Here is a 24,398-nt window from a genome sequence, read left to right on the forward strand (position 1 = left end):
CCCACGCTCGGAGCGAGAACGAATTTTTAGTTTTAATTTTAGTTTTACTATTTGTAGTACTTCAACTTATTTCAGTTAGATGCAAAGACAATATTAGTATTTTTGTTTAAAATTCTTCCATTAATACTTCTAATTTAGTTATTGATTTTCAGATTTAAAAAGAATGTTTAAAAGTTTTTGTCATTTAAGTTTATCACAGACTGAAATTAATATTTATAATTTATTTCAACTTGAATTATTTAGAATTAATTTTATTCAGCCATAATGGGAATCTATTATAGTTTTTTTTTCAGGCAATAATAAGAATTTATTTCAGGTTTAATACAAATATTTTATTTGTGTTCATTTATTCATCTATTTATTTATTTTTAAATAATAAGACCATCAGTGACTGAGACTAGTGTATCTGTGTAACTGATTATAAATGTGTCTGTGTGTCAGAACTGGATGAGGAGCAGCTGAGATCATCTCTGAAGGGCATCGAGGACCGTTTGGTGGAAGAATACAAGAACAGCGGCAGCTACAAACAGACCAAAAGTGAGCTGGAGCGAATTGTTCAAGGACGGGACTACAGCAAACAACCCAAATCTAGAACCGTCACTTACAGCACATCCTTCTGCCACCAGTTCAACTGGGTTCTCAAAAGAACCTTCAAGGACCTCATGTTGAACCCACAGACCTCATTCGTCCAGGTCAGCACCACCGTCTACATCAAACATTCACAATCCTTTGAGCTGAAATAATAGTTTTTTTGATAGTATTTAAATAATTCAATTAAACATAACAGTACTGTTATTTTAGAATCACTGAGATACTACTATTATGACCAAGCGCCAAAGGTATAATCGTTGGTGCTCCTCCTTCTCCTCCTCTTCTTCTTCTGTTTCTTCTGCTCTGGAAGTCTATGGCTGCATCCGAAAGCTCTAAAATGCCACCTTAGGAGGAAGGCATCAAGGCACGTAAAAATACAAATTCTGCTTCACCTCCGCTTCTGGAGGTACCTTGTTCTGATCAAATTTTGAAGGCAGCATAAATGTATCCTTTGCTGCCTTTTATATCCCACAATCCTGTGTATTCCATTTCGTGATGGTTAAGTTAAAAAAAAGTTTAGTTTCATAAGGTGCCTTCGTGCAAAAACGCTGTCTGCAAAGTCATTGCCACATACCAGCTACCTAGGTTTTTGGAAGCAACTTATGGCAGTCCATAGAACGGCTTGAGGAGTAGTTATGAAATGTATAACTCAACCCCTCGAGGACCACCAGCAGTTTAAATCTGCACTCAGTTTATGTTAATATCTTTTGAATCGTAAATTTCGGGAGCATTTTTTAAATCTGATTCCGTGGCCCACGTAGAGTGAAATGGACACCAAAATTGTAAAAATGTAAAGGTCAAGATCTTTAGCAATTTTTAATAAAATAAAATATATTTTTCAAACTCATCTTGGATGGTTTGTCTGATTTTCACCAAAAAATTGGCTCAGAAAATCTTCAGACCATGCTGGCAAAAAGTTATGGAAATAAAGTTTAATAAACAATATGGTTCTCCAATAACGTGTACGAGAGCACACCAAAACAGACAAGAGGCGGTATAGCTGCAGGGCTTTAACCTGTTAAATGTCACCCCGACCCGTATACAGGACGCCTACGTTGACTATACTATATTACAATCAAATCTAATCTAACCTTGACAAACTATATATTGTTGGAAAGGTCTAAGACTCCCAAATATATATTTTACCAATATTTTTTGGTAAAAATTATGTAGGAAAAGTAATAGATGAATTTATGACAAGAGTGCACCCTCAGAAATCTACATTAGAAAAGGAGCTTTGACCTTTGTTTAAAAAAAAGACTTCCTCGTTGCCTTTTTCACATTTTAGAAATCATCAGAAGTTATATATCACTTGAAAACATAAAATCTCAAAATTCATCCTTCAAAACCCATTTTAAAATCAGACATTGCATTACCATGTAAATGGTACATCAAAATCATGTTACAAAATGTTTTCAGTCATGAATTATAAAAATTTAGGTTTGTATCATGCACATTCAAGTCTATCTTCAAAAACGTGAGTGACAGTTAACAGCAGTGGTGGACGAAGTACACAAATCAAGTACTTGAGTAAAAGTACAGATACATATGGTAAAATATTACTCAAGTAAAAGTAAAAGTACTCCTTTTTCAATTTTACTCAAGTGAAAGTACAAAAGTACTCGAGTTTTTATGTACTTAAGTAAAAAAGTACTGCAAGATAGATTTTTGCAGTTTTATATAGGCTACTTAATTTAATTTTATATTAGCACATATCCTTTTTATAATCCTACTGCTCAAAATACCTTGGATTTTTTCAAAATAACCACTATATGGAGTCAAGATATATTTTTGTTGTTGATATGGACTACGTTGATGAGAGTAATGTTCACTGTGAAGCTTACACTGTGATGTACCCGAGAGAAAACAGAGATGACCATCTGATTTTCACCAGTAAGAAAAAAGTATTTTCAAGTTTGTTTTTTTACAGAATATCAAAGTTACAGTAAAGACCAAAAGTTTGGACACACTTTCTCATACAAAGAGTTTTCTTTATTTTCATGACTATGAAAATTGTAGAGTCTCACTCAAGGCTTCAAGGGCTATTTGAGCAAGAAGGAGAGTGTTGGGGTGATGTGCCAGATGACCTGGCCTCCACAGTCACCGGACCTGAACCCAATCCAGATGGTTTAGGGGTGAGCTGGACCGCAGACAGAAGGCAAAAGGGCCAACAAGTGCTAAGCATCTCTCGGGGAACTCCTTCAAGACTGTTGGAAGACCATTTCAGGTGACTACCTCTTGAAGCTCATCAAGAGAATGCCAAGAGTGTGCAAAGCAGTAATCAAAGCAAAAGGTGGCTACTTTGAAGAACCCAGAATATGACATATTTTCAGTTGTTTCACACTTTTTTGAAATGTATATAATTCCATATATAATTCCACATGTGTTAATTCAAAGTTTTGATGCCTTCAGCATGAATCTACTATTTTCATAGTCATGAAAATAAAGAAAACTCTTTGAATGAGAAGGTGTGTCCAAACTTTTGGTCTGTACTGTATATATGACATGATAATAAGGCCTGAAGTTAGGAAGAACATTTTACGAAAAAAAAAAAAAAAATGTAAATAAAGATAATGATTTTTTCCTTCTCAAATCTTGTCTGTGGTTTAAAAACACCCCTGGCCAAACGGGGTGCATCTCTTCCCACTGATAATTACTGTAGTTACCATGTTCTGAACATCACATCCTTTCTTTTCTAACCAGATGTAAACTATATATATATATATATATATATATATATATATATATATATATATATATATATATAGGTGGCTATATATAAAATATTTGGACATTATTTATAAAAATTACATCAACTTAGCACCAACAAGCTTGTTAGCTAGACAGTTAGCATCAGCTAACAATATTTACTTATTTTCAGTACGATGAACATTCATGTCTGTCTACTCGTCTAGTTAATCCAAACAATATACATATGTATAACGTTACTGTCGATAAACAAAATAAAAACAGACGTAACATAGGACATTTTAATAAAACTGTTAACATTACGGCAGCGGTGAATTTGAACGTGCACGAGTTATTGTATTTAATCTGTTTTATTTCATGGGTTTTTTGTTGTTGTTTTTTTACCTAGAATTGATGTGTCTGCATCGTCTGCACTCGAGCATTTCAGTGGGCTTAAACAGATCACTCTTTACAACGGATTTAGTTTCCAAACAACTGACAGTTTTGACCTAAATATGATTTTCAGTTACAATAATTAATCCTAAATTTCGACATTAATAACTTACTTTTATCAACATCAGACGCACGCGCGCTCACAAGATCTCCCGGTTCTTACTTCTGGAGACTCGCACTAAACGGTTCATTTGAATCAGTGAGTGGTCGAAACCAGAACAGCTGCAATCGGATCATTCTAATTCGTAAACGAATCGTTTGGTGTGATTCGCGATCCGATTTAAAGGTTTATTTTGAAAAGACTCAGTTCGTTCATGATGAGTCAGACACCGCTTCTGCGTGTCGGAGCACGTGATATATTATAGGGAGTAACGATATGTTTTATGAAATGTAGTGAAGTAAAAAGTACGATTTTATGCTTTGAAATGTAGTGAAGTAAAAGTAAAAGTTGATCAAAATAAAACTACTCCAGTAAAGTACAGATACTTGAAAAATGTACTTAAGTACAGTAACGAAGTAAAGCTACTCCGTTACTGTCCACCACTGGTTAACAGGTTAAAGTATTCAAACCAAACTTGGTGTGTGTTATAAGAACCACCACATCAATTTGACAACATCGCTTCCTAGGACTATTAACTATTAATATGAAGCCATTAACCATTTAATAATAAAATTTCAAGAAATAGCCTATAAGCTTGTTAGATTCCTTGGATTATGCAGAGAACATTTATATCAATTATCCCATAATCAGCTGAACTGTTCAATTAGTTTAATATATTTGAGATGATTTTGTTGGTGTTATTGAGTAAAACTGTAAAAATATTGAAATTATTTAATGTATGTATGTATGTGTGTGTGTGTGTGTGTGTGTGTGTGCGTGTGTGTGCGTGCGTGTGTGTGAGTGTTTAAAGAATGTATAGATCAATATATTAAAGTGTTAAAATAAAGATTACATTTTACATTTAAGATGCTATTTATATATTAATCCGAGTGTTTTTTTCCCCTCTAGATCGGAGTGATGATTTTCATGGCTCTGGTTGGTGGAGCCATATTTTTTGGAGTGAAGGATAATATGAGTGGCATTCAGAACAGGTATGAAAATATTCATCATCATTCAACAGAAGCTGCATCTCTTTAGCTGCAGTGTTTTCACTGAATAATAACTTTTTGCACGAGTAATATATTTTGTAAAACTCCCTATGGCTGTCCATTAACAGTAGTATGCGTGTGTGTTTCAGGATGGGTGCACTCTACTTCATCACCTCAAATCAGTGCTTCACTACTATGTCCTCAGCTGAACTGTTTATCACAGAGAGGAAACTGTTTGTGTGAGTAAATATACACACACACACACACACACACACACACACACACAGACACACACACACACACACACACTTCTTCTTGTTCTTATGCAGTCCATCGATTTAGAAGATGACGTCACTTCTAGGATGCGTTGTTGGAGTGTTGAGGCAGCCGCTGCTGTCGGCGGTGGCATTGAAAGTGGCTATAAAGCCCAATCCGAAGAATCTGAATCTGCAGAATCTGAGGATGGGTGTAGTTGTGTCTGCGCTGACGTAGCACAGTTCTGTGTTGGGTACGCTGTGATTCGATCAGTTGGACCCCCAGACCACATGCAGAGCTCCATGCCTGGCGGTCGGCAGCAGTTGTTTCTAGGACTCCAGGGTTGATGCTGCAGCTTTTCAGGGTCGTCTTGAGGTGGTCCTTTTAGTGAAGCTTCTGACCCCCAGGTCTCCTGTTGGCTGCGTATATCTGCCCATAGAGGACCTGTCGGGGTAGGCGGTGGAAGGGCATGCGGATAACGTGTCCAACCCATCGCAGTTGCCGCCTAGCAATGGTTGCCTCCATGCTGCTGGAGTTAGTACGCTGTAGGATGTCCGCATGGGGGATTTTGTCTTTCCATGTGACACCTATTATGAGCTGGAGGCATCTGATGTGAAAACCCTCAAGACATCGAATATGCCTGCGGTAGGGAGTCCAAGCTTCCGCACTGAACAACAGGGTGGAAACACAGACTGCCTGGTAGACGGCCACTTTGGTGAAGGTACGGAGATCTTTATTAGCAAAGACTCGAGATCGAAGTCTACCAAAGGCAGAGGAGGCAAGATTTATGCGTGCCTGGACCTCATTGTCTATGAGACAGGTGGGTGTTAGGATACTTCTGAGGTAACAAAAGTGCTGAACAACCATTACTGGTGTACCATGGATGTAGAATTCAGGAGGTGTAAGGATGGGGGCTTTGGTCTGTGCAATGATCTCAGTCTTTTTGATGTTGACTCGTAGGCCACAAGCTTGGTAGACTGGGCATACAACATCCAGTGTGTGCTGCAGTGCAGTAAGGCTATGGACTAGGAGGGCACAGTCATCAGCCTATTGCAGTCCATGAATTGTGGTGGTGAAGGTCTTGGTGATGGCTTGCAGGCGGCGAAGGTTAAAGAGGTTCCCGTCCAGACTAAACTGTAGGCAGACACCGGGCTAAGGGAATTGAGGGAGAAAAGGGTGACTGCTGATAGGAAGAGATTGAAGATCACTGGAGCCAGTATACATCCCTGTTTCACTCCTACCAGCACAGGAAAGGAGGGAAATTGAGATTGTTGTACCCACAATCACACGAGCCTGCATGCCATCATGAAACTGTTGTAGGATTTCCAGAAACCTTGGAGGCACGCCAAACTTCACCAGAATGACCCAAAGGACTTGGCGGTCAATGGTGTCAGAAGCCTTTGCCAGGTCGATGAAGGCAATGGACAGATCTTACCACAGATCTTACAGATCTTACCTTCTCCTGCAATTGGCGTAGAACAAAGATCATGACGGAGGTGGACCGATCCTTTCTGAACCCGCACTGTGACTCAGGAAGGATTCTCTCTGTGATGTGCTTAGTAAGACGAAACAGCATGACCTTTGTTAATACTTTCCCTGCCACAGAGAGCAGGGATATCCCACGACTGTTTCCACAGATTGACTTGTTGCCATTTTTCTTGTGGATAGTAACAATGTGAGAGTCTTTCCAGCCTTGTGGAACAGCCTTTTGTGCCCATATTATCTGGATAAGTTGTTGGAGATTTTTGGTGAGCAGATACCCGCCTTTCTGTAGAGTCTCTGCAGGGATTCCATCAGGACCAGCAGACTTATTGTCCTTGAGACTTCATACTGCTGCCAGGACTTCTAAAAATCTGGGAGGGTCATCTAGCTCATGCACAGGTGGGAGCTTTGGAAGGGGCTGCAGGACAGTGGGGTCAGTCGGATTGTATTGGTTAAGAAGGGTGTTAAAATGTTCAGCCCAATGCTCAAGAATTTCTTGTTTGTCCTTGTGCAGAATTGTGCTGTCTGCAGATCTGATAGGGGTGATTCTGCGTTTTTGGGGTCCATATAGTGATTTTATTGCATTGTAAAAAGCATGAGAGTTGTTGGTGTCCGCATAACCTTGAATTTCATGGGCTTTCCTAATCCACCAGTCATTCTCCATTATGCGAAGCCGTCGTTGCACCTCAGCACGGATTTTACTCCAGTGTGAGCGTTGAGAGGGAGATTGTGGATTGGAGAGGTGGGCAGAGGGGGCTTTACACTTATCCTCCAGAAGCTTGTGTATTTCAAGAGAGCTGTTGTCAAACCAGTCCTGGTGACGTTTGTAGGTGAAACCAATTGTATCGTAAGCGGTTTGTTGTATAGCTGTGCTAAGGTTAGCCCATGTGCTTTCGGCTGTATTGGATAGGGGATGAGTGATAGTGGAGGAAAGGTTATTAGCCAAGCAGCGACGGTACGATGCAGTAATGTCAGGAGATTTTAAAGCTCGAGCGTTGAGCTGTCTTGAGGGTTGTTGCCTGGTGTGTTGAGGTCGGACCTTTAGGTGTATCTTGGATCTGATCAGCCGATGGTCTGTCCAGCACTCCGCCCTACGCATTGCTCGGGTGATGGAGATTTCATGTAGATCTTGTTGCTGGGTTATAATGTAGTCCAGTAGGTGTCAGTGTTTTGATCTGGGGTGCATCCATGATGCTTTGTATTTGTTTTTCATTTGGAAAGTTGTATTGGTTATGACCAGTTTATGCTCAGAGCAGAGGGAGAGGAGTCATAGGCCATTCTTGTTCATGTTGCCTAAACCATGTTTCCCGATTACCCCAGCCCAGAGCATGTTGCTGGTGCCTACTCTGGCATTGAAATCTCCCAAAAGTATAAGTTTATCAGTGTGAGCAACTTTGTGAAGAGCTCTGTCAAGAGACTCGTAAAAGTCGTCTTTGATGCTTTCTTCAGCATCCAGAGTTGGTGCATAAGTGCTTATCAAGGTTGCATAGCAACCTTTCGCAAGGGGAATGCGCCAAGCCATCAGCCGCTCACTGATTCCCACAGGAGACTCTGGGATATTCTGTAGCAGTCTGCTTTTAATGGCAAAACCTACTCCATGGAGACGGCGGGTATCTTCTGGAAGGCCCATCCAAAAGAAGGTTTATCCTTGTCTGACTTTTCCTGCGAGTCGGGTCTCACTCAAAGTAATGGGATGCCTTGACGACAGCGGTGGGCCGCCCAGGAGTGTAGGGAACAGGCAATGTTTGGGTCACCTTTTCTAGACCCTCCCCCCAATTGGGGGTGAGCAGTGCGGACCCCTGAAGAGGGCTGCTCAGTCACACAAGAAGCTACCGAAGGTGGACGCTGTTCCAACCCATCCACACAACGACCATCACACTTGTGCCGCCTCTGTGCAGGGTTCATGCTAAAGACACATTTACCCTATCGCCGAAGGACTTGTATGGTGAAGTGATAGCATACGCAGAGAGTGCATTAATGTGAAGAGAGAGGTGCGCAAACCCTATCTACATAACTTCACTCCAGAATCCAATATCCAGTGGCAGGAGATGAACTCTAGACAACCAGATGGACGGTGGAGTTGCAGGGGGCTGCCAGGTCTCTGTCTGTTGATCCTGCCTCTCGTGTGTCCCCAATGCGGCCTTGTCTTGAGGAGACGAAATGCTCACGGAGCAGTGGAGGCAACAGTTTTAGTTGATGGTGGACTGTACTCGCCATGTCGAGGAGTATCATTGGCATAAATGGAGTTTTTGCAACGGATCTAGTGATGCCACTCAACTAGTCCCTCCATACCTGATAAACCTCCGCTGTTGGTCCATGACTACTTATTCGTCTGGGGACCACCGCACGGAGCCCCAAGCTTATTTCGTAGCTTACCTTCATATCTGAAGGAATGTCCATTATCTGCCACCAATGGACATGATTGGTAGCAGTCAGCTCTGCCCCAACCCACACACACACACACACACACACACACGTCAACATGAAACATTAGCATATTGCTCACCCACTTGTTGGTCATTTCTGGTTTAGTCTCAGCCTCAGACGTCACGCCCATGGACCGTTGACTAAATGTCTGATGCATATGGGACACAAAAGTGGAAACACTTCAGGAGTGTCGAAGTCGTCATCGGATTGGTTGAATTATACAGGATTTCCGGGAGATGTGTGTTGCGTTCTTTAAAGGGATAGTTCACTTTCAAATAACATTTTGGTATGTTTTAGATTACCTCAAGGGCACCCAAGATGTAGGTGTCTTCGTTTCCGCAGTAGTTTCCATTTTGATACTTTTAGGTCAAACCATTCTTGTCTGTGAGTCATATAATCAGTCCCTCCAGAAAAACGCGATTATGCGATCGCCTGATTTAATGCATAATCAGCAAAAGGCCACATATTTATGTGGGGGTTGAATTTTTTCAAATACGCCGCTCTTTCGCAGCATAAATTGCAGATTTCAGCAAGCAAAATATGCGGGGCTAGCATGATTTTATAATCCCTGTATTTTCGTTGCAAAAAACTCACATATATCTTAGCAGAAAGTTCACACAAGTAAAGCACCATTATTTTCTCTCTATTGCTATGGGAACCTTATGAAGTGACGTAATTATGTGACGTGAACACACAACCAGGGTGAAGCTTGAAGCGCGCAAATCATTCTTATTTGCCAACAAAAATAAGTGCAAAAGACCGCGCGAAGCAGTTTCCCAATTTGTTACATGACAGTGGGGTCAAATTATGTTGCGAGAACTTGCAAAAACTTCGGTTTGATGAAATAGAGAAAAAAAGGTGATTCCCCCAACACCCTGTTCTCACTAGGCTACTAGCAATGTTAGAGTCTACGCAGTTATAGTTTTCATTTTCACAGTGGATTGTTGTAGTTTCATTCAGAAGTTGGTGCAACTTTACAGTTGTAAGATTGCACTTTTTGGTTACAGAACAGTACCAAAAACTTACAGTTGTAAGTATATTATTAATGGCAAATAATTTACGTTGCAGTAAGAGATTGCAACTTAAATATTCTGTGATTTAGTATGCTTGCTTATCATAGGAAGTAATAAGAAAAATTCTTTACATTAAGGTAGTAGCTTAGTGAGAAAAAGGTGTTGGGGGAATCACCTTTTTTCTCTTTTTCATCAAACCACAGTTTTTGCAAGTTCACGCAATTTCATCGCATAAAATTGCTAAAATATCCTGCACATTCCATCGCATTTTTTAAGAAAACGTGCAGCAAAATCAAGGATTTTTGAACCCAACAATCACAAAAAGAAAATCCACGTTTTTCTGGAGGGACTGTATAATGCAGGTCTATGGTCATCACCTCAAAGAGCATGCACTGAGAAGTCCAAATTAAATAATTCCCCATCGTAAGTACACACTTCAGCAAAGTTACTGTATGTTTCTATTGTAGCTTTATAATTGTTTAAAGTGTTCCATGGCAAATGTCCCATATTGGGTGAAAACTTAAACTTAAAAATGTGGGGATCTAAGACAAGTTGGAGGTAATCTTAATTATTTTAAATAAGGAAAGAAAATATGAATAAAAATATTTTTATGTTAAGATTGTCTTGTGAATGTGATTAGTGATGTTTTATGTGCAGTTGACATTATGACTGTAATTTGATTGATTGAGTGTTTGATGATGTCCTCAGGCACGAGTACATCAGTGGATACTACAGAGTCTCGGTGTACTTCTTGTCTAAGGTCCTGTCTGACATCCTGACTCTGCGCACCATCCCATCCATCATCTTCAGCTGTGTCGTGTACTGGATGATCGGTCAGACTCACATTGCCATTGTTCATGTTTGTATGGTAAGGAACATGCAGTCTCATGTGTTTGTGTTTCCTGTGCAGGTCTGAAGGCAACGGTCGAGGCGTTCTTCATCTTCATGTTCTCCATCGTTCTGGTGTCTTACACAGCCACCTCCATGACTCTAGCCATCTCCGCTGATCAGACGGTGGTGGGCATAGCTACCATCTTCATTAACATGATATTTGTGTTCATGATGGTAAAGAAACACACACACACACACCCCTGTTTGTTTCTGTGTAAAGTGTGTTCATCCCATAGGTGTAATGGTTTTTATTCTGTACAAACTGTATATTCTATGGCCCTTCACCAACCCTACACCTAACCCTAACCCTCACAGGAAACTTTGTGCATTTTTACTTTCTCAGATAAAGTCAGATGAGAAAGGTATACAGATAAAGTCTTGGATAGATGTTACGGTCCCATCCCGGGAGCGTATCAATCTCTGTCTTTATCTCCTCTTGGTTCAGCTGATCACAATATGATTTTACTGACTTCTGGATATATTCCCATTGTAAAGCAAGTTAAGAAAGAAACACGACATGTGAAAGAATGGACACCTTCTAATAATGAAGTTTTTTAGGGGTGTTTAGATTGCACCGATTGGAATATGTTTTTGAATACATCTTCTGATTTGAACGATCAGGTGGTTACCATTTCTAAATATGTAACCTGTGTTGATTCTGTTATACCTACGAAAAAGATCACTCTGTATCCTAATAATAAACCCTGGATCACAAAGGAGTTAAAATGCATATTGAACGAGAAGAAGAGAATAGTTTTTGTGGGGACCAATGAGGAGAAAAAACAGATAAATAGAGAAGTAAAAAGAGCAATTAAAATCGCTAAAAATAATTATAAAGATAAGATTGAGGATGTGTTCATGCAAGGTAATCTCAAAGCTGCCTGGAAAGGAATTAGACCAAAGATCCACATTCCAAGTGGAAACATTGACAATGATTTAATTTTATCTAATGAGTTTAATGACTTTTTTTCTCGATGAGATACATCCTCGGTCATTGATGAGATTACCATTTTTAAAAAGACCTTGAGTACTTCTAATAATTTTAAAATTAATTTATCTAATATATCAAGACAGCTGAAGGCCACTCTGCTTAACAAGGCCCCAGGTCCAGATGGGATATGTAGTAGAACACTGAAATACTGCGCTGACCAGCTCAGTGAAGTTCTCCAGTTACTTTTTCAGTCATCATTAGATCAAGGGTTGGTACCTGATTTGTGGAAAAGTTCAATTATTGTACCGATACCTAAAAAAACTAAACCAAATTCCTTGAAAGATTACCGTCCAATTGCCTTGACCTCCTTAGTTATGGAGATTTTTAAAAAAGAGATCAAGAGGTATATAATGACAGTTGCTGGACCACTTTTAGATCCGCTGCAGTTTGCACATCGCGCTGGAAGAGGCGTAGATGATGCAAAACTGTTCTTGATAAATACTCTTAGTCGTGATTTGGAAAACAGTGGAGCTTTTGCGCGGCTTTTAATGCTAGCTTCCGCAGTCTGATGGCAAAAATGGAGAAGCTCAGAAGGATTTTCTACCTTCATGCTATCAGACCACTAAACATGGACATTAAACACACTGCACTTTAGTGTAGGGAAGTGTAGGGTTGCCCAATAACTCTATGCAACTCATCTTCACTGCACATTCTCTCTCTCTCTCTCGCTCTCTCTCTCTCTCTCTATATATATATATATATATAGGTATGTATTTATGTATAGCTAACTGTGTGTTTATGTATGTATGTGTAGATATATACAGTATATCTATATAAATAATTATGTAATTATCAAAGTATAAGAATAAAGGGCAGTATCATGTATTGTTTTAAATGTGTCATCCAATCTGTTTTCATAGTTTGAGTGTATAAACATGATGACATAAAAAGTGTTACCTTCAATATTTAGTGTTGTTTCTCCATGTGTTCAGATCTTCTCGGGGCTGCTGGTGAATCTCCCCAGTGTTGCTGACTGGTTGAACTGGTTGAAGTATCTCAGTATTCCTCGCTATGGTCTTGTTGTGAGTTTTAAAGTGTCCATGTTCTCCTGGATTGTTTGATTTGCATGAAATGTATAACGTTTTATATTTATATAGAAGTAGTCTACGTAAATGTGTGTGGCAGTTAAGACAGTAGGTAAGAGCTGAGAAACATTTGTGTAGGTGTAGTATATTTTTTGTTATTAGTAATTAATTTAAGGTTTATTGTTTTAGTGAACGGTAATGTGTAGTTGTGGATGATGTTGTTGATGATGAATGTTTTTGCAGGCTGTGGAAATCAATGAGTTCACTGGCCTCACCCTGTGTGACATGAAGAACACAAGTGGCCTAGAAATACAAGTGTGAGTATGAAGCTGCATCTGAGTAACATTTGTTACTTGAAATACATACTGCAGAAATAAAGTGTGTTTGAGAAATAGAAATACAAGAGACGTTTGTTACTTGAAAAGAACTATGTGACTGTAAAAAGAAGGCCACATTTGATGCATTTCGGCTTTACTTAAGTATATTTAATAATAATAATAATACATTTTATTTGTAATGCACTTTTCTTAAACCCAAAGCGCTACAGTAATAAAGCAATTAATAAAATAAAACAAAACACCAAAAGCAATACAACAATTCATTATAGAAAGACAGTCTTGAACAAATTTGACTTAATCACCTTTTTAAATCACCCAACGTTGGTGCATTTCTGACGTGCAGAGGAAGTACATTTCATAGCTTAGGGGCTTTAAAATGAAAAGGCTCTTTCCCCCATGGTCTTTAGCTTACATGATGGCTGGTGAAGTGAAAGAGAGTTAGTAGAGCGAAGAGAGCGTGATGGAATATAAGGACGGATGAGATCACAAAGATTCTCAGGTGCAGTCCCATGAAGTGCCTTGTATGTTAAAATAAGAATTTAAAAATCAATTTCTCACATTTACGGGAAGCCAGTGTAATTTTGAAAGAACCGGTGTAATGTGTTCACGAGGAGAAGGACAAGTGAGCACACGAGCGGCAGAATTTTGTATATACTGAAGCTTGCTCAACGATTTAGCTGGAAGGCCAGAGAACAAGGCATTACAATAATCTAACCTAGTTGTTATGAAGGCATGTATAAGCCTTTCTGTGTCTGCAAAAGAGAGAAAAGGCCTAAGTCGAGCTATGTTTCTCAGGTGGAAAAATGCAGTTTTAGAGATGTGTTTTATGTGTGCTTGAAATGATAATTGTGGATTAAAAATTACACCAAGATTTCGCACCTGTGAAGTGGGAATTACCGTAAAGGAATCAGCAATCAAACTGATTTGCTCGGCCTTACGAGTAGCTGCCACTGTACCAATCTGCATCAGTTCAGTTTTGGAGCCATTCAGCTTCAGGAAGTTGTTATGCATCCAGATACTGATCTCTGCTAAACAACCACGCAAAGCTATTAATGAGCAATGGACATCAGGGCTAGTGGTGATGTAAATCTGCGTATCATCCGCATAGCAGTGATACCCAAGACCATGTTTTCTAATGATCTGCCCAAGTGGAATCATATAAATGTTAAATAATATTGGACCCAATACTGAACCCTGAGGAACTCCCTGTCGAACAGGTACGGTATCTGATTTGTAGTTACCCAAGCCAACAAACTTGGCACGATTCGTTAAATAAGACCGAAACCAATTGAGGACAGCTCCAGAAAGACCCAACCAATTTTCCAGCCTGTCAAGCAGAAGATAGTGACATATAGTGTCAAAAGCAGCACTGAGGTCTAACAAGACCAAAATACTGCATGCCGATTATTTAACTCAACAGCCACAACACGCTCAACAACTTTAGCCAAGAATGGGAGGTTAGAAAACGGCCTGTAATTGGATAAATCAGATAAATCACAACCAGTCTTCTTACGGACTTGTTTTAGCTATTTTTAGTTCTGGAGGAACAATTCCAGAAGTCAATGACAAGTTCACAATTGTAGAGCCTTTTCTGAAGTGCAGCATGAATGAAGCATCAGAGAGAAACAAGATGGTGTTAGTGAAGAAGCAAGACTGAAAGAAAGAAGGGGAAATTAGAGAGATGTAACGTGCTGTGTGTTGCAGGTTGAGTCGCAGGTCTTTACACCCGTAGTTCTTCCCACAAGAAGGGCTGCCACTCCAGCCACAATGCCTTCTGAAATACTGCTTCTCTCAAGCATTGGCTCGTCAGATCACATTCCCACAGCCAATATTAGCCCTCTATCATTATCAGCTACTGCTGCTCCTTTGCATCACTCACTTTAGAAGCCAAAACAGGCTCATTCCACTACAGTTCACCATGCTCGACTACTTTTCATTGCAAACCTACTAACATGTTTACCTTTCCATTCAGCAATTTTGGAGTATACACACACACAAGTATTGATCACGTTCTCATCATTTCTCATTGCAGCTGCACGAAAGGTGAGGACTTTCTGAGTGAACAGGGCATCCATTACTCAACCTGGGATTTGTGGCAGAATCATTTGGCTCTGGGAATCATGACCCTCATCTTCCTCATCATCGCTTATCTCAAACTGCGCTTCATCAAGAAATTCACCTAAACACAAGCTAATGTTCTTAAAAATCTCAAATTAAATGTCTGTATTTGTTGTTTGATACAGAGTCCTGGCATGAAACTCTAGATGGCGCAGTCCGATAGGTCTAACTCAATCTGACCTAATGACATCATCATCACATGGCACAGCTGATTGGTTCTCTCCTATATCTGTAGCCCATTAGCTCACTGCTCAACATTCAATAAATGACTAGTGCTTGCCGTAGCAATTACAGCTTCAGAAATCCTCCACCTTCCCCAGCTCCACCTGTATAGATCTGCTAGGGGTTGATTAATGTATTAATGTACAGAATTCCTGTAGTTTATTCCAGCTTGAAGAGACCAGAGATAAGCTGACATCCAATTAATAAGAGAATAATGAAGTAGTTTCTGTGTTCATCCACATGAACGAAATGTTTTAATGGTTTGTTTTATTTGATTTTTGAATGTGTTACTTAGCTGAACATGGACTAATCTAGATGTTGCAATGAGCTTAAAGGAGCATTGCGTAGGTTCTTAAATGTCTAACTAACCGTTAGAGGAACTGCAGCCAGTCTCATGCTCTTTCTCAGTGCGCACGCTCGTACGAACACGACCACATCAACCAGGGTTGCTGCAGCAACCACTGACGCCGGTCGCTCTCTCTTTTTGCCAAACTAGGTTTTTATTTTATTTTTTTTACTTACGAGGAGTGTCCGTTGGTGTCTGAATTGTGCTGCCGGAGGCTGGTCGCTTCTTTCCATCCACAGAGTCCATCTGAAAACACTATTACCGCTGCTTACTATAATGGCTGGCGTGCCGTACGGTTGTAAGCCCGAATAGACGAGAACGCGCATGACGTCACATTTTGTGAATTTTCGCGCCAATTCGGGCCCGACTCCTACACACACAATTGAGCCTACAGGCTGATAGAGGCAACCGTGCTGGACAGTCGAGGTGTCATTCTTTTTTTACATAATGGTTGGCTCATACATGTACAAATGAAAACTCTATCTTAAAGATTTTATATAAAGTAAAAACCTCCACATAGCTCCTTTAAATGACACTTCATTATGAATATATGACTGATCAAATTGAATGCCTTGGTGCTTGATTTTAGTGTTCTGTTTTTTTTTTTTTTTTTTTTGCGATTGACTGTACCTCCAAAAAAAAAAAAAAAATAATAAAAAAAAGGTTTACAAAAGGTTGTTTAAAAAAACTAGAATTTTGGATAAAACATGATGTGAGCTTAATGGGAACAGGGGTGTGCTTGTTTATACCCATTAAGCACAGCCAGACTTTTTGCATTTAATAATGTATATCTGAATCAAAATGTTTTTGTCATTTACAATAAAATGAAATATAAACCAATCATAGTCTCATCTTTTATTCCCTTTAAGAGCCAGTTGCGCTCGTGCCATGATGGATTTGCTATTTACACGACAGAACCGGTTCTTCCTGAATGAATATCATTATGTTTGGTTGCATTAATGATTCTTGATTATCTGCTTCAGGACTGAATTGTTAAAAGTTCTGATTTGTATCTCTAACACATGGCAATTTATCCAAACATTCTGTAGGAGGTGAAATAACTTATGCAAGTAAATAAATGCAGAGTGTTGGGATTATTTGTATTTTAATTTCTTATTCAAATTTAGTGAGTTATTCATAAGTGTATATATATTAGGGGTGTAACGATACGCGTATTCGTATTGAACCGTTCGGTACGACGCTTTCGGTTCGGTACGCGGTACGCATTATGTATACCGAACGGTTCGTTGGAGTAATTAATTATATTTGGAAAAAAAAAAAAAAAAGAGAGAGATAGAAATATAATGATATGCGTTCAACAAGGTAGCCCAATAACCCAAACAACGTAACAGGCAACGCCCCTGACACTCCCGAAGAAGAAAAAAACACCATCTTATATGTTTATGTTAGGCTACTCAGCAGGCGCTCGCTCACTCAGTACGCGCTGAAGGCTCGTTGCAAAATAGCCAATGCGTTTAACAGACTAGAAATGAGAAGATCCCCCAATAACCAACAGGTCTGGTGTTTGGGTGCACTTTGGATTCCCTTTAAGCTATAATGGTGATGGCAAGAGAGTGGTGGATAAAAAAACAACGGTATGTCGCATCTGCAACATGACAGGGTACACCAGCGGGTTCACATATCGCTCCTAAAAACGCATGGAAAACGCTAAGCACGTCTTTCTCCTCCTTTCCAAAGCGCTCGGGCAGAAGCGCTCATGAGGCGTCTGTCTTTGCTAAGCAACAATGACGTGCTCTCTCCATGAGACGCGGAAATTTCAGCGAAGGATAAATGGATTTGCTGCTCTAAAAATCGCTTGCAGTAGCTCTGCTACTAAATTTATTTCAAAATTGCAATCCATATACAACTACGATCAGCTGATCCTTCATCTTGGCTGAGCTCTCAACGTTGTTACGGGAAAGGATGAAGCTGATTGGTTGGTTCTTGTCACATGACCCGCGGTGCGCTTGCGGCATTCTGAAAAGTTGAGATGTTTTTAAATTTTGCTGTATCTAAAACGTATCGAACCGAACCGAACCGAACCGTGACATCAGTGTATCGTATCGAACCGAACCGTGAATTTTGTGAACCGTTACACCCCTAATATATATATATATATATATATATATATATATATATATATAGCTATAACTACAATATTTCGCATGAAGTTTACAAATATATTCTTAAGAACATCCACATTTTCTCCTGTATTTGACTGGTTTGTAAAGAGTTGGTACTAAATTTTGAGGTGATTGTTGGTGATATTGCAAAAAAGTTTCCACTAGATGAAATTTGCTTCACAGTCTGGCTTTTAACATCTGAATGTTTTGGCCAAAACTCACAGGACTGGTGTCTTTACATTCAGAGCAGCATGCAGGGTACACAATGCCTTTTTGAATTTTGACAAAGTGTCATTTCAAAGCTTGGTATTTGTCTTTGGCACCTTGCCCTGAAGATACTCAAAAACGTTTAGTGGCAGTGCCACCTTGTGGACAGAATATTGGTGTTTTTGAGAAGCTGACAGAAGACACATTTTGTTTATCTCATCAGATTTGATGTCATGATGCCGAACTGCATCTGAGGCTCAAATGTTTGAGCTACAAATTTGGTGTCATTGTCACCTCACACTGACCACACCACATCAATTAAACCACAAACATGGCAGATGTGCACGACCTGTGGATAAGTAGAGAGTTGTTTGAGTTACTAATTATCAACATTTAACCTTGCAAAAATATTAATGTATTTTTATCTGTTACTTCATCTGTGACAACAGTGTGAAGTTTTAAAAACATCTGTTTGGCCATTAACTTTTAAATGCATCATTTCAGTTTCCTGCTGTTTGCAGATACTGTTCCCCTGCCATGGCTTCTTTTCTTTGTTTTAAAGAGCACTGAAGATGAACAGTAATTTCTAGTTCAGTTTTCATTCTGATCCAGTGTTCACATATCCTCTCGATCATGTTAGAATAGGTCTACACCCCTTCTAATCTAATCAAAATCGAATTTGGATCGAGCTCAGTCGGATTGACCAAGGTGTTTACAGGAATGCTTTTCAGTTTGATTAAGCCATCTATCTGATTACTAACAGATGATTTGGCTGCATAAATGTAGCTAGTGTAGAAATCCAACATGCAATGATGCTAAACTACTTTTTTTTTAATGTTCTTATCACTTCCCTTTGCAGCTATTCAACAGGTGAGGAATTTGTCTGAACAGGGAATCGTCGATTACTCTACCTGGGGTTTGCGGTAGAATCATTTGGCTTTAGGACTCATGACCCTCATCTTCCTCATCATTGCTTACTGTACCTCAAGCTGCGCTTCCAAGAAATTCACTCCTAAACACAAGCTTATGTTCTTCCTCACACACTCCTACAAGATCCACTAAATCCTACAGACATTGTTTACCCCCCAAACTATCATTGTATGCTGACAGAAATCATAAACATAAATCCAGTCATGCTGCAGACACAAATCATGTGAATCATAGACTCTGCTCAGGTTTACCCTTAAAAAAAAGAAGTTTATTCGAGTGTGCTATCAGTATACTTCTTAAAATAGTAAAGCATGCTTGTACTTTACTTTTTATGTACTTCAAAAAATGGGCTTCATGTACTCCTCATGAATATAATTAAAATGTCATTTAATTATACTTGACTTATACTTACAATAATTCTGAATATATTTGATCTATACTCCTAGAATCCGTGTTTTCATTGTTATACAGTAGAGGGCGCTAGTACACATCTTCTGTACAGAATTTTTCCAAAAAACACAAGTGAAGAAGAAAAAGAAAATACACTTACTAGCACATGTAAGAACACGATCATCTGACATGAAACAGCATCAAAACTGTAACATTATGGAATAAAATGTTGACCAATGAAGAGATAATAATTGCAGTCAAGCTTTGGGGCGTTGATCGACTCCATCTACGTTTTGATTATCAATCTGAATCCAATTTATAGTATTTTTTCATCTTTTGGTTCAAAATGTTATTTCTTTATTTTTTTATGACAAACATTAAAGTGTTTAAAAAATAATGCATGAAGCTAGAATAAAATATTTTAGTGTTCAAGCAGATACATGTTCTTTCCATGGATGTTTTGTATGTTCAGATTTTCATATAACTAAATATATACACATTAAAACCTTGTAATTTTTAAGAACAGAAATGTTTAATAAAAACAAATGCTCTGATTATTTCTATGTAATTTGAAGGAAATCTGTTTTTCATTTAATTTTCAGTTCCTATGATTCGCATCATTATAAACACACCTGCATTCGATCAGTTAAACCAACTTACAATATTTATTATATTTAAATATCAAAATATTAAAAATATTACAATTATATTTACATTATTTACATGTATGTATTTCAGAAATGTTCTTGTTCTTGTTTTATTATAATTGTTATAACTTTTCAGGAGAGCTGTAGTCAAGTCCAGCTTTGTCGAGTCCAAGTCAAGTCCAAGTCCAAAAGTTTCGAGTCCAAGTCCAAATGAGAGAAAAAAGGGTCCTCTTCAAGACCACACCCTTAACTACTGATAATGTATGTGATGCGAGAAACAGTATATCTCCTATTCTACAAAATAATGATTTTTTTAATGATCAAAAAGCATGTGCAAAGTAAAAACTCACTTTGGACAGGGACAGGGGTCTCCAAACTAGATCTTGGATGGCTAATGTCCTGAAAAGTTTAGCTCCAACTGGCCTTAACACACCTATCTGGAAGATTCTAGTTAGTAAGAGCTTGATTAGATGGTTCAAGTGTGTATAATTCGGTTTGGAGCTAACAGAGGCATTACATTGTATACATTGTCTACTTGGCCTACAGGTTTGCATCTTTATCTTTTGCTGGTTTGCGCAGGACACACATCTGTTTAGTGATGTTCACTAAACATTATAGACTCGCTTAAAGTGTTCTGGGTAATGAAAATATGCCCATTGAATTGATTCAGTCGTGTTCAGATGATCACTAAACATTTGTCATGACATCTCTCCGCTTGCATGATAAATATTATTTTAGAAATTAAAAAATATTTTAGTTTAACATGACATGTACAGTGATAACTACGAAAAAGGAAAGATAAAAGGTAATAACGGTCTTATCAAGTTACTGTACAACATTGTACCCAAATGCAGATATACGAAAAATGTTGTGATTGTTACAGACACAAATAACAGATAACTGGCTGTTATGAAAATTTTAATATGTAATGTCATAATTATAAAGTTTTTAAAATTTACTTGTTAATTTAATTGTTGCATAAGGCTATACATTAATAAGCGTTTATTGAAAAAAAAATATATATATTTAATGTGATTTCATTTATAATACCATGAACCACCAGTAGTCGAGTAACTGCAGCAATTGCACCGTTTGTCATGCATGCATTCATTTGAGTCATTTTGGGAGTTCGGAGTATGGAGCGTGAATCATTTGAACAAGTTTGGCAGTTTGGAGCGGGATCGCGAATCATTGAGTCAATTTGGTAGCTCGGAGCGGGTTCGCGAATCATTTGAGTCAGTTTGGGGATCGCAAATAATTTGCATCAGTTAGGGAGTTTGGAGCGGCTTTGCGGATCATTTGAATCAATTCGAGAGTTCGGAGCGGGTTCGCGAATCATTCGAGTCAGTTTGGGAAATCGGAGCGGGATCGCTAATCATTTGAGTAAGTTTGGGGATCGCGAATCATTTGAGTCAGTTCGGTAGTTCGGAGCGGGTTCGCGAATCATCTGAGTCAGTTTGGGGATCGCAAATCATTTGCATCAGTTAGGGAGTTTGGAGCGGCTTCGCGGATCATTTGAATCAATTCCAGAGTTCGGAGGGGTTTCGCGAATCATTTGAGTCAGTTCGGGAGTTCATAGCGGGTTCGCGAATCATTTGAGTCAATTCGGGAGTTCGTAGCGGGTTCGCGAATCATTTGAGTCAGTTTGGGGGTCACGAATCATTTGAATAAGTTCGGGAGTACTTAGCGGGTTCGCGAATCATTTGGGTCAGTTCTGGAGTTCGGAGCGGGATCACGAATCATTTGAGTCAGTTTGGGAGTTCGTAATAAATCAACACTCTTGGTGTTTGTATGCGAGAGGTTCTTATGTGGATTTGTTTGGATCTTGGAGACAGGTATGAGTTGATTTGAAGTATTAAATTGTTTTAACATGGGTTGATTGTTTTAAAATGAATAATAAAGGGGTTTTGATGTTTGTATTTTCAGTTCTAAGGAGCCCATTTGTTGCTCTTGTTGTATTTTATTATTTGGTTTGTTTGTTTTAGTTTTTTTGGGTATATAGTCTAGTCCGCCTGAGTGCTTGAGCTGGTAATCAGGCCCAAAAGAAATGGGAAAGGCCTTTGGGGTGGACTAGTTTTCTTTTTCCTTCTTTGTTTGTTTGTGTCTTGTTTGTTCCCCAACTATTTATTACTGCAGCTCGATGATGCTACATGTCTAGTGTTTGAGCAGAGGAGCCATTTCTTTGCATTGATTTTACTTTGAACTAACTGGGTGATTCACAAGGTTTTGTTTCTTGAATTTAACTTGTGGGTTTATTTTGATTGATTTGCTGTGATTTCTTTTTGCTTTGTGTTGTAAAGGCTCCTTCTGTTCGGGTAGCTTTTGATGAAAGCATCCTCGTGTGTGTAATATATCTTTGTGTAAGCCAGAAATAAATCTGTTAGAGTTGTACTTTGTTTATTTAAGGGTGGGTCAAGAGTAAAACAATCGACTAGTAGAAATCAGTAGTCTTGCAACTCCTATACTGTACAACATGAATTAGTATTTTGTTATTGTAAAGGTTGCGTTTAAGGCTATCTAGGCGTAGACGTAAATAAAACACAATCTAACAGGTAGAAAATTAAATTAGAAACATCTAAACTTTTCAGGTTGCAGCAAGTGCACCGTTTGTCATGCACATCCTTTCCCGGAATAATACTGAAAGCTAAGCCAAGATGGAGAAACAGATGATCATAGCTGTGCAAGGATAGCCAATTTTCAAATGAATATTTTAGCAGAGCTACTGCAAGAGATGTTAGGACTGGAAATCCATTTATGTTTTGCTGAAACTTCTGCATCTTCACGGAGAGCGGGTCATGGTTGCCTAGCAACAGCAGACGCCACTGGAGCGCGAGCGTAGAGTGCAGGCTACAGAGTGCTTTGGAGAAAAGGAGAAAGTGGCGCGCCTAGCGTTTTCCACACGTTTTCAGTTGCGACATCATGCAAATCTGGTTTTGTTTTGAAGAATACATTTTTTACTTTTTTTTTTTGCTGGTTATGTTCGTTGATGTTTTGACGTGGAAAGCAGTTCGGAATGGAAATATTGATATTTTATTTGTTAGCAACATACTTTTCATACCTTAAGATCAGTAAATGTTATGAAATTAGAGAACTAAGCCAATAGTAGTGCTGACAGTGTCATTTGATTTGGATGGGAACTTCAGATCGATTCAGAGTGGGATCGCAACTCATTTGAATCAGTTCGGGAGTTTGGAGCGGTTTCGCAGATCATATGAATCAGTTCAGGAGTTCGGAGTGGGATCACAAATCATTTGAGTCAGTTCAGGGAGTCCGGAGCAGCTTCGCGGATCATTTGAATCAATTCGAGGGTTCATGCAATGATTTAAAGCTTAGGCTACGATATGAAACGAATGAATGGAATAAGCACAGCGCGCTCACCAAACCAGTTCTCTCCGGGGGGCAGGGTTTCATAGGTTTTTGAAGCGCCTCTATGTCATCAAGCTCAGTTTGAGTCTGCGCAGTATGCCCGACCCCCAGGGCCGTATTAAGACAGTGTGGTGCCTCTGGGCACTATGACGCAAATGCCCCCCCAGACAAAATTAAGGTGATTTCTCAAATCAAATGTAATTTATTAACTTGTCCAACTACCGTATTTTTCGGACTATAAGTCGCACCTGAGTATAAGTCGCATCAGGCATCAGGGGCGGCAGTGGCTCAGTGGTTCATGTAGGTTGGCTACAAACCGGAAGGTTGGTGGTTCAATCCCTGGCTCCACCTGACCAAGTGTCGAGGTGTCCTTGAGCAAGACACCTAACCCCAGCTGCTCCCGACGAGCTGGATGGCGCCTTGCATGGCTGACATCGCCGTCGGTGTTGAAATGAGTGTGTGGATGGGTGAATGTGAGGCAATTTGTAAAGCGCTTTGGATGGCCATGTGGTCTGTTGAAAGCGCTACATAAATGCAGTCCATAAGTCGCATCAGTCCAAAAATACGTCCTGACAAGGAAAAAATAAACATTTATAAGACGCACTGGACTATAAGTCACATTTATTTAGAACCAAGAGAAAACATTACCGTATACAGCTATTTAACTTCAATAGAGCATCACAGTCCAGCCCACAGCCTGAGAGAGCTTTGGTGCCGGAAGTAAATTTCCCATTCATTTCTCCCATTGACTTTCAGAAAAATCTGTATCTAAAGAGTTTTAGAGCATGTGTGAGGATAACCAGCTA

The 24,398-nt window shown here is 39.2% G+C and overlaps 1 protein-coding gene across 2 annotated transcripts in view; it reads left to right on the top strand.

Moving 5' to 3' along the window:
• LOC113041348 (ATP-binding cassette sub-family G member 2) overlaps positions 1–16,769 on the top strand; it is a 75,557-nt gene extending 58,788 nt beyond the window's left edge. For both annotated transcript variants that reach the window (XM_026199818.1, XM_026199819.1), the window contains exons 9-16: positions 442–692; positions 4,742–4,824; positions 4,971–5,060; positions 10,707–10,831; positions 10,909–11,063; positions 12,813–12,902; positions 13,149–13,222; positions 15,276–16,769. In XM_026199818.1, coding sequence (XP_026055603.1) covers positions 442–692; positions 4,742–4,824; positions 4,971–5,060; positions 10,707–10,831; positions 10,909–11,063; positions 12,813–12,902; positions 13,149–13,222; positions 15,276–15,426 — 1,019 coding nt within the window. In that variant the 3' untranslated portion in view covers positions 15,427–16,769. The remainder of the gene's footprint in view (positions 1–441; positions 693–4,741; positions 4,825–4,970; positions 5,061–10,706; positions 10,832–10,908; positions 11,064–12,812; positions 12,903–13,148; positions 13,223–15,275) is intronic.
• Positions 16,770–24,398: the final 7,629 nt, after the last annotated feature.

The sequence above is a fragment of the Carassius auratus genome, chromosome 23 (assembly GCF_003368295.1).
Source record: "Carassius auratus strain Wakin chromosome 23, ASM336829v1, whole genome shotgun sequence".
Taxonomy (NCBI): Eukaryota; Metazoa; Chordata; class Actinopteri; order Cypriniformes; family Cyprinidae; genus Carassius; species Carassius auratus.